Here is a 14,765-nt window from a genome sequence, read left to right on the forward strand (position 1 = left end):
CATAATGAGATATATCCTACCCCCACCCCCAAAATTAATGCCATGGGTGAATGAACACTGCCCTCTCATAAGTTATTTTCCTTTTTTGGTAAGACCCTCTCATAAGTTGAGTTTCATATATGTATGCATGATGGATTTTACGGTAAAAATTATATCGTGGCCCAACCCCATTTAATTGTGTGCTGGTTGGGGTTTGTGCCTAAAGGACTAGGTTCAAATGGGTGTAGGTCCAACCCAAGCTTAAACTTGTTTCCCTGGCCTTCGGCTTGGCTTGGGCTTGGGCTTGGTCTAACGAACCTATATCTAGCCCAATATTATCTTAAGATTATTTTGGATTACTTGTTCACACTCCATATTATCCTCTAATAAGGTTGCATGAATCGTCCAGAATCAGGTTTGGCACCAACCTACTCCGATTTGGATATTACTTTTGTGTTTGGGGCCTTTAGGCACATATGGTATATTAGGGTAAGAGAACGTTACTCTGTTGGAGTAAGTACATGCCAGAGTGCAGACAAATGAAAAGGTTTGCAAGAACATTTTCAACGTGGGGGCATCAAGGTCTCTCAGCACCCACTATGTCTAATTGTATACTTGCACCAAGAGGTATCAGTCTTTCTTCTTAATGATTTATACATGAATTGAGTACTTGAACTAGAGCTGAACCCTATAAGGCCACAGTTTTTCAAAACCGATTCAGTTCTCAATTCACCCTAACACTCTATTGAATCAAACCAGAACTAAACTAAACCGAATACCCGAAATCGAATCGATTTACACACTTGCTCTAATGCCGGCATAGCGATGAACCGTCCAATTATTATTTTGTGACTTTCTCTCTCCTTTTTTTTTTTTTTTTTTTTTTTTTTTTGTAATGCCTTCCAAACATGCCATTAATGCTTGTTTTCCGGCTTCATGTTGGTCATTCTGAGAGAGATCCAGCCGATTTCAGTTTGGACTTCTTCTCCATATCTCTCTCTCTTTCTCTCCCTGCATTCTCTGCCCTGCATTCTCTGCGCCCTAAATATCCTGCGTCAATCTAGAATTGTAGATAGATGCCATTGTAACTGTTCCTCTCAAGCGGTAATAGCAAGCGAAAGCGACGATGCAGGCGTCAAGGGTAAGACGCAAAGTCGCTCCAGCGGCCAACGATGGCGATTCCTCCGACAAGCTTGACCAACTACTCCTCTCCTCCGCTATCTGCAATGCCGAGGATTTAGTGCCCTTTGTACGCAAAGCCTTTGCCTCCGGTAAACCCGAAACCCTCCTTCACAACCTCCGCCATTTCGGCCGGTCCAAAGAGTCGGAGATCGAGGAGGTCTGTAAGGCCCATTACCAAGACTTCATAATGGCGGTCGATGATCTCCGATCTCTTCTCTCCGACGTAGATTCCCTTAAATCCTCTCTCTCGCATTCCAATGAACTCTTGCAGTCCGTCGCCGGTCCTCTCATATCCTCCCTCGACTCCTTCGTTGAGGCTCAGAACGTCAGCCGTAACGTCTCTCTTGCTCTTGATTCCGTTCAAATTTGCATTCGATTGATGGAGCTCTGTTCCAGAGCCAATTTTCATCTCTCTTCTAACAATTTCTACATGGCATTGAAATGTGTGGATGCGATCGAGAGCGGTTTCTTAGAGAAAACTCCGTCTTCCACGCTTCGGAAGATGCTCGAGAAGCAGATCCCAGCAATCCGATCACACATTGAGAAGAGGGTCAGTAAGGAATTCGGCGATTGGCTTGTCGAGATCCGAATCGTTAGTCGGAATTTAGGTCAAGTGGCTATAGGGCAGGCCTCGTCGGCTAGGCAGAGAGAGGAGGAGCTTCGAATGAAGCAACGTCAGGCCGAGGAGCAGAGCAGGCTCAGTTTGAGGGACTGTGTTTATGCCCTGGAAGAGGATGATGAGGATGACATCGTCGCTGGTGCTGCCGGAGACGATGCCAACGATAAGTATAGTAACGGTGGTAGTGCCCTTTTGGGGTTTGATTTGACGCCTTTGTACAGGGCTTATCATATCCAACAAACCCTGGGACTTGAGGATCGATTTAAGCAGTACTATTTCGAGAACCGGAAGCTTCAATTGACGTCTGATTATCAGGTATCCTCCATGACTCCCTTTCTCGAATCCCATCAGACTTTTTTCGCACAGATTGCCGGATTCTTCATCGTGGAGGATCGGATTTTGAGGACGGGTGGTGGATTAATTTCCAAGTATGAAGTTGAGACTCTATGGGAGGCTGCTGTTAGTAAGATGTGTTCCGTGTTAGAGGATCAGTTCTCTAGGATGCAAACCGCCAATCATCTCCTCCTGATAAAAGATTATGTGAGTCTGCTTAGTGTTACTCTTCGTAGATATGGCTACCCTGTGGATGCTCTGCTCGATGTTCTGAGCAAGCACAATGACAAGTATCATGAGCTCTTGCTTTACGATTGTCAGAAATTCATAGCAGAAGCTCTTGCTGCTGATAAGTTCGAGCAGATGCTGATGAAGAAAGAGTATGAGTATTCAATGAATATGCTGTCATTTCAGCTCCAGACATCCGATATAACTCCGGCTTTCCCCTATATTGCACCATTTTCTTCTACAGTTCCAGATTGTTGCCGCATTGTAAGGTCCTTCATAGAGGATTCTGTAAGCTTCATGACATATGGTGGGCAGCTAGATTTTTATGATGTTGTGAAGAAAAATTTGGAACGTCTTTTGAATGAGGTCTTGGATGGGGAATTGGTTAAGCTTATCAATACATCTGTCAATGGAGTTTCTCAGGCAATGCAGGTGGCAGCAAACATGGCCGTTTTGGAGAGGGCCTGTGATTTTTTCTTCCGTCATGCTGCCCAACTTTCAGGTATACCCTTGAGAATGGCAGAGAGAGGTAGGAAGCAATTTTTACTAAAAAATGCCCGCGATGCTGCAGAAGGGATGCTTTCTGGTTTGCTTAAAGCCAAAGGTGATGGGTTCATGATGTTGACTGAGAATGTGAATTGGATGGTTGATGAAGCACCACAGAATGGCAATGAGTATGTGAATGAAGTGATTTTATATCTTGAGACCTTGGTTTCCACTGCTCAACAGATACTCCCAGTTCAAGTACTTAAAAGGGTTCTTGAAGATGTTCTTTCTCATATATCCGGGACGATTGTTGGGGTTCTAGCAGGTGATTCAGTTAAGAGGTTTAATATAAATGCTATTATGGGGATTGATGTTGATGTTCGGATGCTGGAATCATTCACAGAAAACTTAAGTGATCTTTTCACAGATGAGGATGCAAATCAATTGAAGTCAGCTCTGGCTGAAGCAAGGCAGTTGCTTAATTTACTTTTGAGCAATAATCCTGAAACTTTTCTCAACCCAGTGATTCGGGAGAGGAGCTATAACATGCTGGACTATAGGAAAGTGGTGACTGTTTCAGAGAAGTTAAGGGATCCTTCAGATCGAATATTTGGATCCTTTGGAGGGAGGGCGCTTAAGCAGAATACAAGGAAGAAATCCTTAGATGCTTTGGTAAAGAGACTCAAGGAATTGAGCTGAGTTGATGCATTATTGTATGTAAAATCGTTTTGTCCTTCCACCTTACAGCTCTGATTGTGATTTGCATATGTTAAGAAGACCCAGCAGCGCCTGCACCTATCTCATGCATTACTAATCTCATTGTGTAGTTGGATCTCTCCACATCCCAACCTTCCCCTTATTATTTTTCTGGTAAGATACTTTCCCTCTTACCCCTTGAGTTGTTTCTTGTATTTTGATTCTTTGAAGCCATATCTTAAACAGTTTTGTTTTTGAACAATGTAATAAATTAGACATGAGCATTGTAAACAGGCATATTATATTGATCTATAGCCATTTTTGGATGCAGTTGTGTTCTTATTATCTTCTATCTTCCTCCTTTCTGTCGGGTTTTCTTAATTTTTGTCTTTCTGCAGTAGACATACATGGTTGATGGTTCCTGCATTTTGAAGGTTTTTAAACCAGAGAAAATCAAAATGTTAATGGGCAGGATCATAATGCTCAGTATAAAGTTCCCTCTGGAATAATGTTCAACCTGATATAAAACTTTTCTTACTGTAACCATCACATTAATTGTATTCTTGTGGAAGGAAAGGGAACATCAATTTTGCATTTTATTTGAAAGGTAAAACCAGTTTATTCAAATTCAATGTTCAAACTGGGCCAACCCCAGGTAAATGCACTAACTATATACAACCTGGGGAGGGTGACTTGCATAATGGTCATATAAAAAAGGCACCAAGTCTCTTTAATATAAAATTTTTATGAAAAATTAAAGCTCCTGCACAGCTGTTGTAGGAACCTACAACTAATTATGTGACTATTTTGATGATCTAGATCCATCATGTCAAATTTTAAAGTCTGATTTAGTCAAATACTCTCCCATTTATGCCTATGGTAGTATGGTAGTATGTTACTGGGCTTTCTTCCATTGCTTTAGAATTTAAATTGTATTTTGTCATGTGGCAACCTCCTTAGGGTCACTCCTTATTTTTGTTTTTTTTGGGAGGGGGTCTCGGGTCTTGTCCCTTGAATCACGCGGTGGTGGGAAAATTCATCCTATTAATTTTGTGGTACCCACCTTTCTCATCTTTCAATTGAGTTGCTATAAAATAAAAACACCCAACTTGATGCAATCATGATGTCTCAAATCTCCCATGCCATCACAAACATTTATGATGTCCACTCAGCAAGGGTGTCAAAATATAATCAAAATCGTTTGTTGGAATTAAAGCTTGACCTGAGTCGCAGCATAGAAAAACGATTTGATTCTGAATTTGTTGGTTATCTTTCTGGTTCAATTTGGTTTAGAATCGTAAAACCGTCGATTTAGCACCTGCACCGTTGTGTAAATGTATTTCATTATTTTGACAGATCTTAATTCGGTTGGTATGCAACACATGTCCAAGGAGATAAGATTAGAGAATACGAATGTTATTTTCCCTCGTTAGAGATTGGAGTACCTTTTATCAAATCCTTATTTCTTCTCTCTCCATATATTTAACTAATTTTTTAATAAATATGTAGGAAATTGAAAAAAAAAAAAAAAAAAAAAAAGGATTGGTTTCACAACAAAGTATTGTGGTACCTTTGGTAGAAATCGTTGGATTAGATTTTTTTTCATCGATTGGGTCAAATCGTCATCTGAGTGTCAATTTGCAAATCGTTTTTCAAAACTAACACTATAGATAACATGTAAATCGGTTGTGATGTGGATGATAAAAATCAAATAGAAATTGGTAAAGTTGAAATCGGATGAAAACTATTTTTATTTCAATTTATTCCTATCTAGTGATTTTGGTTTCACCTTATCAAAATGTAAATCGTATCAGAATCGAATCTAGATCGAATAATCAAAATTGCACCATTTGAAACCCTACTTTTAGGTAACCATTCAAGTTTATGTTATTTATTTATTTATTTAATTTTCTTTTAATGAGTCCTCAATAGACCCCGGAGTAAAGAAGTCCAACTCTGATCTTTGAGTTAAATCGTCATCTATTCTCTCAAGGCTTTAAAACTTGGGATCCATCTCAATTGAAATTCATCTAGATCGGATAGGTATCATTTTACCATTTTACCCTTATACATTACCAATGGATCAAAATCGGTTCGATCAGATCCAATTTTTAAAATCTTAGCTCTTCTCTAATTGTTATTATATTATATGCAGCTAGGCTGCATAGATTAGTGCCTCCTAATGTTTGTCACTTTTCTGTCTCCTATGAAATAACATCACTTATGGTGAAATAGAGATAGACATAGGGAGGTACTAGTCTGGTTACGCAATTAGATAAGCATTTAATCCCTTAAAACATAAGAATCCAATTCAATTCTTCACGTCCTAACGATTGAGAATAAATCTCCACCCTCCACAGGTCATTATTGCATTTTACGAGGATGGAGAGGTCATTTCACCCCATTATTTTGGCAGACATCCACACTTCCCATAGAATCAGAAAGCTGATTCAGATTCTTGGACAAGATCGAGATCGATCCACAATTCCACATAGATGAAATCCACCTGAAAAAAAAAAAAAAAAAAAAACCGTGATGGATTCCATATGTCTGGGTCAGACTCATAATCATTCCCGAGAATCTGATCCACATTTGACTCACAAAACCCAACAGAAGAACGCGAGAGTCCGGGACCAATCTCCAATAAATCTCAGCAGAAAAAAAAAAGGACCCATCAGCTTCACCTGCTTCCCTGGTTCCGGTGATGGCGAGTGAGGCATGCCCATCGATCGGGTTGAAATCGTCTACAATTTTGATCTCGTACAATTTTACATAATATCACCTTCAGGCGATGACACATGTATTGATACCAATATAATGGTCTAGATCTAGTATAACTAATAAAACATTAAATCAATAAAAGATATTTAAATCAGATCTGGACCATTGCATTGGTATCAATACGCGTATCACCCCTGAAGATGATATTTCACGAAATTATATAAGATCGAAATTACAGACGATTTTTTTCCCCACCGACCACAAAAAATTCTAATTCAAAACCCCATCGACTTAATTGCGGATGCAGACAAATTTATCGCCTAACGCATCATCAACTACCACCACAGGTCCTCTACAGGAGGGAGGTAGCTGCCCAAGAAAAGGGCACTGTTCACAATTGGGGAATCAATACAAATTAATCACAAATAGAGTTCCTCAACTACTACTTTCTTCCAATTGAAACAAATCTCCATTATCCTTGCTTTGTCTTTGCTTCTGTTCCAGGTTAGAGATGGGTTCACTGTTGATGCCAAGACCCATATCTTTGTCGCCGTTCATGTGTCTAATCCTGCTCTGCTTGACTTCATTCCCTGCAATTTTAATGGCCGAAGACGATGACACACAGCTGACTCCTTACGAAGTCCTTCAACAGTATGATTTCCCAGTTGGGGTTGTGCCAAAATCTGTAATTGGGTATGAATTGGACAGATCTACTGGGAAGTTCACTGGTTATTTGAATGGTAGCTGTAGCTTCTCTCTGATCGGATCCTACCAGCTCAGATACCAGTCCACCATCACAGGCTATATCTCCAAAGATAAGCTTACTCAATTGAAAGGCGTCACTGTTAAGGTGCTCCTGTTTTGGCTTAAAATCGTCGAGGTTGTTCGGAGCAACGACGAGCTTCAATTCTCTGTGGGGATCGCTTCTGCTTCTTACGCCATTGAAAATTTCCTGGAGTCACCGCAGTGTGGTTGTGGCTTCGAATGCGATGATGAGTTATCAAAGGAAATTGAAGGGAACCGCTTTGTCTCTGCTTCTTAGAGAACTTGATTGCAGGGTTGTTAATGGAGTACTTTGGTAATGTTACATTTTATCCTCTTTCACTTTTATTAAGGCTGTTTGGTTGTAAAGAAAAGTTTTGTTTTTCCTTACAACAAAAATTTTAGAGTCGGCCGTTTTAGAACATCTAAATCATGGTTTAGCTGTATCTGATTCTGATTTTTGAAACCATGGCAATGGAATTTGATTTTAGTAGTGTGCTATTTTTTTTTTTTTTTTTCGAGGAATATATTTATTAAGATGCATAAAGGAGAAGACATGGTCGCAACATTATTCTGTTTTTTGATAGAAAGCAAGACTATTTTATTCATGCGTATCCAACACTTATTATCCATGTTACATACACTAGATAACTAAAGAGTGGAGAGGCGCCAAATTGTCTCACACACACAGATAGGTCCTTCCTGACCAAGTAGTTAGTTACATTCTTAATCTTCCTAAGAATAGGGTGAAAAGAGCAACTTCTATAGAAAGTACTATGATGTTTGATATCATGAACTATGTTATCTCACATGGAGGGGGAGGGGGTGAGGGGGAGGGGGAGGGGGGAGGTGGCGGGGGAGAAATCAGGTTCTTGAAGTCAAATTCCACTATAATGTTATTGATACCTTCTGAAATGCAGTACAATAGCAAGATCAAAGAGCAAGCGCCTCACCCTGCTTGGGAGAAGAGAAGCACTGTGGAGATGAAATGACCATAGATGGGCGTCCCCTACTATCATGGATAACCCATCCAGTACCACCTTTTATTTCTTTAAGAGACATCAATATTCAGTTTGAATTGAAGGGGCCTTGGCGGAGTCCAGATAAGGCTACCCCGTTATTGGGGAAAGAGAGCAGTAGATGAACGCTTCTTAATCAGATGAATCTCTAAGAACTCATCGAATTGTGATTCAGCATAATGAATAAACTCTATAGGAAAGAGATAAAAATAAGGTTGAAAGTTTGTTCATGATTTTATGTAGGATAAAAAGACCCCCACACCTCAGGAGATACTTCCAATATCATTTCAGATAATGAGCTTGGGGGTTCATATTGACACTTTCAATGTTCATACAAAATCTGGGCCACCCCTACCAAATGGATACATCTCTGCCCTCACATTAATAGGTGTTTCACCAAGAGATGGGGTTTAAGGAGTCGGCATAATTTATTGGTAGAAATAGAAAAATCATGCAATTTTTTTTTTATCAGAAGAAAAGAAAAATTATTAACTACTAAAATAAGTGTCCATCAAGATGTTAAGATCCCTAATTATTGTTTTCAAGTTCATAGCCCTGCGGGCTAAGGCTTTGATCAAGAAAACTAGGTCATTGTTGCTTTTGTAATAAAACTTCCGTTTAAACAAAACATCTGCAGTTTCCAAGAAGAGGGGTATTGTGCTGCATGGCCATAAGTTTGTGTTGTCAGTAGACATGAGATTTTCCAACTCCCTTGCATCACTCCAGATTTCGTCTATCTTCCATTCTTTTCCCCTAGCTTGGTTCATTCCTTATTGTAGACTCCTTGTTGTCGCCTCAAGATTCTTACGTGTCATCATCTAATTAGCATAAAGTAAAATATACTTCCCTTCGGTTATAAGAGAAACAGCCCAACCATAAATGTTTTTGGTGTTATCAGTGGTTCCTGTGCAAATTAGAACTTTTTTATTGAAACAAGGGAGTGTTAATGTCTGGGTTGGTGTAGGGTTATGCATGGTCACCTGTTGCTCATCAGAGTGTATGGAGAGGCCATTAGAGATCCAGTGCTCTACCTTTTGTATTATGATATATAAATTGGGTTTAACATGTCCAAAGGAGACTTGGTTCATGTGTTTCCAAATGTAGTAACACAATAATAAAAACACTGAAAAACAAATCCAATTTATTTGAAGGGATGGTGTTAGAGTTAAAGAAAAACATGATTAAGTTTGAAAATGAAGAACCATTTAATAATTCGGTTTTAAGGCCCAATGGACCAGCAGCCCATATCCTTTTCGAGAACTCACAAGAGAGGAAGACATGCCAAGTATTCTCATGTTGGTTGTGGCACAAACTGCAAATAGGGTCAATATCCACCCACTTTTTTAGAATGTTTTTAGTGGGGATTCCTTCATGTACTATTCTCCAAAAGAAAATTTTTAATTTGAGGTGGATTTTGAGCTTTCATAAATAGCACCACCAGTGCGAGCATGGAGTAATGCAGGTACACAATACTATTCCAACAAATCATGCAATTTGACAGGAAAATCTTTCCTTGTAAATTTTTTTAATATCTCGAGAGCACCCATGTTGCTGTGGATGGATACATATGACCCATGGGATCCATGTTCATATATGATCCCTTCCCACTATATAATAGGAATTGCATAATTCAAATTTAATTATAATGGTTTTTATGTAATTATTTTAAATAACATGCAAACTAACATTGAGAAATCTTACAATAGCATTTTACATCGTATTTACCTCCTAAGAACAAACATTGGAAAATGTTCAACATGAAAAGCTTTACTTGTAAAATTTGTAATGTAAAATTCTTCAATTGAAAGTTTATATGTAATATTTTACATGGAAACAAATGGAGCCTTATTTTGGAGTGGCTTAGATTTATAAGGTGGTCTAAAAGTACATTTAGAATAGATGGTTTCATTGTGAAAAATAGTGTTAATAAAATAATGGGAAAAAGCTGGGTGTGCGAGCGGCATAGTGTCTATCTCTATCCTCCTCTTGGAAAAGTCTGTTATGCCCCTCCTATCCCAATCCCCTCATTGGTTGAGTCATTAACACCAGAAAAGCTGACAGCATACCTAACCACTAAAAAAAAAAAAAAAAAATCTCTCAAATTTGAAAAGTAAAATAAAAATTATTTGTATCCAAATTCATCATTACTAACTACAGATGTAACTTTAAATAGTTTATGCAATCATGTTGGATAATAATTATCAAATTCTTGTCTGATTCAAGCTGAAATAGGTCGATCCAGATCAAGATCAAAATGATATTGGCCTCGTTCGATTCCTATACCAATTATGATAACTTAAAGACTCAAACCATGGTACAAATTGAAATCTATCCACAATGCAGAAAACAAAATGTATCAAAAGAAAAAAAATCAACCACGCTTGGTTTGACAAAGTGCCTACCTGACTATGTCCATAGTAAGATGAAAGCATCTTTATTAATAGAATTTTTTTTTTCACTACTACCCGGGTTGGACGAAATTTAGCTGTTGCTTGGGTTGCAGCCAAGTAGGCAGCTCCAAGAAATAGAATCTAAAATGGTATTTTAAAAAATACTATAACCTGGAAGGGTATCTGTAAACCTTAGGGGGAAGTGAATTATTCTATTTCTTTGGCTGCCAGCAGTGGGTTACAGCTATCGGGTTGCTGCCAAATTTTTTCGGCCCGGGTTGCAGTTACTTGTCTGGGCCAGTCTGAAATACCCTCCTATGGTGGTTGAAAATTTCCATCCTTACCCCTAAGATTCCATTTCCCTCTGCTAGCATGGGTTGCTGCCAAGTGGAGAAAAGTGATTAGGTCCATGGTCTCTATGTTTCCAAAGACAATTGTCTCTTTAACACTAATCTCCCATCACTACCAATTTAAAAGAAAAACATAACGATATAATTTCCGAAAATTAAGATCTTTGGAGGTGGCCCACGACCCAAATCACTCACAGTAAGAATGTTTTCCTGCTAGATAGGAACGCTGCTTCTGTTGGAGAATTTCCTTTTGCTCATCTTATTGCAGGAAGCTATCGAGTATGAAATTGTGGTTCAAGAGAGAGAATTTGAGAGTTAGCTGGATTTCTGGATTGCTTAATGTTGTTGGTGTTGTGTGATTTTGAGAGAGAGAGAGAGTTTCACAGAGAGAGATAAGACCGCAAGAGAGAGAATTTGAGAGAATTCGCTGGATTTCTGGATGTTTAGTGTGGTTGATGTCATTTACTTTTCCAATTGACTGATCCGTTATGTTTATTTGACCGTAAGGAGGGAAAGACAGATAGCGGAAGGAGGTTAGTTGAGAAAATGGAAAAGTTGGTTCGTAGGATATGGTGTGGAGACTTGGAGATCCTCATGAAAGACAGATGCAGCGACAACCCACATACATATACCAACTAACCACCACGTTTTCAACGTTGCTTCCCTATTTAATTCATATCGACTTCGTAGTTCCTCAACTTTGCTCCACATGTGCATAAGGTGTTCTTCATTTTACCTGAAAGAAACCCTTCTTCTGCTTTGGTTCATCTTCATCTGTAGAAAGCAACTTGAAAGAGAGACAAGAAGAGGGAAATTGAGAGATGGGTTTGTCGTCCAGATTCTTCTTCAGTATCAGGTGGAGACTCTCTTCTCCAATTGTGTTTCTGTGTTTTAGTCTCCTCTGTTTTTCCTCTTTTACTGCCGCCGAGACTGTGTATGAGGTCCTGGAATCTTACGATTTCCCGGTCGGTCTTCTCCCCAAAGGGGTTTCAAGTTACGATTTGGACACTAGTACCGGAAAATTCTCAGTCTACTTGAATGAAACCTGTACCTTCACAATTGATTCCTACGAACTGAAGTACAAGTCCACCATTACAGGCTACATCACCACAGACAAGCTCTCGGAACTGAAGGGTATCAGTGTGAAGGTGTTATTTTTCTGGCTCAGCATCGTCGAGGTTACTCGGAGCGACGATGAATTAGACTTCTCTGTGGGAATCGCTTCTGCTGATTTCCCTGTTGCTAACTTCGATGAGTCTCCCGAATGTGGATGTGGGTTTGATTGCGATGATGCGCAAATACACGGAGAATCAGAATGGGACCTTTTGTCTCTTCCTCTTAAGATGTTTACTTGAACTTGAGGTATTACTGCTGAAATTTGATCTTGTTTCCTTCGTTTGAAGCTTAATCGATCGATCCTTGCTTATCCTTTTCTTTTCTTCGTTCCTTCCTTTGATTTTTCTGGGTTTTATAGGGTTCTAATTTTCTACTTTGTTTGGGGAGGGAATGCATTTGGATTTGATCATCTCATTGATATCTATTTTAAGTAAGAAGGGTTCTAAGATTTATTTTCTGGATATTGTGGAGTTGTTCTAATCTTCATAAATCTGCCCTAATCGAAGCTCTGTTGCCCACCTAAATACTTCAAGTGTGTCATGGGACGATGAATGCATGTTGATCCATCACGGAATTTGATTTCTCAACATGGAACTAAGCACATTTTGTTTTTGATGCCGAGAAATTAGAGTTTGATTAGCATACATTGAAAACTTAAGATGTTTCAGTGATTGTTTGGGACTTCACTTTAGTTTACAGAATTCAGTAGGTAAGTCTTGATTAGTTGAGAGAAGCTTTCTGAAAGCTCAATCATTTAGTTGTGTCTTCAAGTTTGGTTTAGAGAATTAATGTGTTTCAAACATGAATTAGCAACGTAAGGCTGCAAGGTTTGCTGCTAGCAGTTTAGGCCCACAGAAGCTACTCCTGTTTTTGTAGAGCTAGCTAAATACCAGAGACTAACTCCATGTTGGGTTCTTCTAGGGCATTGGTGATTTTGATTCAACCCAGATATACCCATTAATGTTAGTTGTTGTGAATGAATAGGGGTCTTCTGGGATAACGCAGTATACATTATATGTTCTAGGAACACATTGACACTAGGAGGCAGAGTAATATAAGCATATGTCAAGGAAATTTTAAAAACATTTCGTGGATAAGAGTGATTGAAGAATCAAGAATAACTAACCCAATAAACTCGTGAATAGTTAAGAAGAAGAAGCTAGCATAAGAGGGAAACAATCTCGTCGTAGGCTACTAAAGGTCTAAGAGGATCTGGGTTGAAAACCCATCTTCATCTACTAACATCTTAATATTAACAAATGGTTGCTGAGTTTGTAAGATTTGTTCTCATTGCACATTGTGGAAAAAGGTGGCATGGCTTTCAGAGTGGAGACTGGTAGTGAGGATTGATAGTAGAGGAGGCTGAAGACATGAAGGTAAGGATGTATCTTTTGTTTGCAACTTGCTTTGGTTGTAAGGCAAGCTTGTCATGTGGTCATCACTCCTGTAAGATGTGAGACATGATAGAATTTGGCAACTCCGACTTGCATCGGTTGTAGGGCAAGCTATTGTAGTGGTAGTCAAAGCCTATTGTAAGACGCGAGTTGTGATAGAATCTGAGTCCCCTCAAATATGGAGCATCTTTGCTGTACAATGAATACGAAGACATCAATCTAGATGATAAAAAATGGTTACTCCTATAAGTTGCAGGTTCGACAAAAATCTGAGCTCTTGGCAGAAGGAATATAGATTCAAGAAGTAACAATGAAGACATAGATCTTCAAAAACAATATTGAAGTAGATTGTTTGGTATTGCTAGAATCGACGGTTCCTTAACCCCAGGTGTGGGACGTTGGTGCTTGGACATGCTTATCTATGTTGGTTGCACTAAAGAATGGGATCTCAAGATTGATGGCATGAGGGTGAACAGCATATGGCAAGTTAGAAATTTTGTTAGAAGTCATTAGAGGGATGGATATTTTTGAGTCACCATAAACCTGCAGAAGATAGCTTCTCTAATGTTGTTAAAATTGGCTAAACCATTCATCAGGGTTCAATTTGGATTTTTTTTTTTAAAGCAGTGTGCATTGATTTTTAGTAAGGAAATACTTAGAATCCTTTTTTTGATTTATTTTTGCACAGCAACATTAGGGTTTAGGGCTGTTCAGAATGTGTAATAGCTCGCCCAGGTATAGCCCTAGCTAGCCCTTTCCTAGGTCTATTCAAATGATCCATGTTGTGTGGAAGCATTATCACTAGTTGATTGCAACACAGATATATCAAGTTCACAAACCAAGGGCTTCATCCTTGGCCCAAGGCAACCAGCAGAGAAGCTTCCCCAACTTGTTCATCACATCTGATGCAGAGAGACCAGAGCAAACTATATTCAAATAGATATGATCTCGCTAAAAAGATGCCGGATGTAAATTGATCCTGAAATTCGTTATCCACATCATAATGCAAGAATCTGATAGTGTTTCAAGTAAAGCAGTCCCCATTCATTGAGAGTAGGACCTGCAAGTCTACCTCCCACATCTTCTAATTCTTTAGAACATAAGTGATAGGGTAAGGATGTCAATTTGGGACCGAAACCAGGACCTGTCCTCGAACTGACCTGCTGAAACCCATAACTGGACTGTCTTATTAATAAACGGGATGGTTCTCAGATCTGATTTTGAACCGATTATTAAAATAAGTGATTCTCCCTTTTTTAAATTATTTGGTTGTTTTTTGAGTTGGTTCTACTTAGAAATACTAATTCATTTGAAACACCTTGTAAAGTTAAATGTGGTTCATCTGAGAAATAAGGTAAACAGCAAAACTCATATTTGACATACATTAATCTTCATATAAATAGTCCATGTTAAGTGGTGATTCGAAAGAATCACAAAAATTGGGATGGGTAACCAAATAGTTTTTCGAAAAATCTTAAAAATAAATACAG

At 38.9% G+C, this 14,765-nt stretch overlaps 3 protein-coding genes across 3 annotated transcripts; all 3 read left to right on the forward strand.

Annotated features, from left to right (window-relative positions):
* Positions 1–946: 946 nt before the first annotated feature.
* On the forward strand, positions 947–3,853 carry LOC122057021 (exocyst complex component SEC15B-like). Its single transcript, XM_042619005.1, has one exon. It carries the CDS (start codon positions 1,106–1,108, stop codon positions 3,524–3,526), a length of 2,421 nt encoding a protein of 806 aa, XP_042474939.1. The 5' UTR covers positions 947–1,105; the 3' UTR covers positions 3,527–3,853.
* Positions 3,854–6,588: 2,735 nt separating this feature from the next.
* On the forward strand, positions 6,589–7,507 carry LOC122057529 (uncharacterized protein At5g01610-like). The gene has a single exon (XM_042619654.1). It carries the CDS (start codon positions 6,756–6,758, stop codon positions 7,284–7,286), a length of 531 nt encoding a protein of 176 aa, XP_042475588.1. The 5' UTR covers positions 6,589–6,755; the 3' UTR covers positions 7,287–7,507.
* Positions 7,508–11,276: 3,769 nt separating this feature from the next.
* LOC122057733 lies at positions 11,277–12,342 on the forward strand. The gene has a single exon (XM_042619961.1). It carries the CDS (start codon positions 11,587–11,589, stop codon positions 12,118–12,120), a length of 534 nt encoding a protein of 177 aa, XP_042475895.1. The 5' UTR covers positions 11,277–11,586; the 3' UTR covers positions 12,121–12,342.
* Positions 12,343–14,765: the final 2,423 nt, after the last annotated feature.

Source organism: Macadamia integrifolia, chromosome 12 (assembly GCF_013358625.1).
Source record: "Macadamia integrifolia cultivar HAES 741 chromosome 12, SCU_Mint_v3, whole genome shotgun sequence".
Lineage (NCBI taxonomy): Eukaryota > Viridiplantae > Streptophyta > Magnoliopsida > Proteales > Proteaceae > Macadamia > Macadamia integrifolia.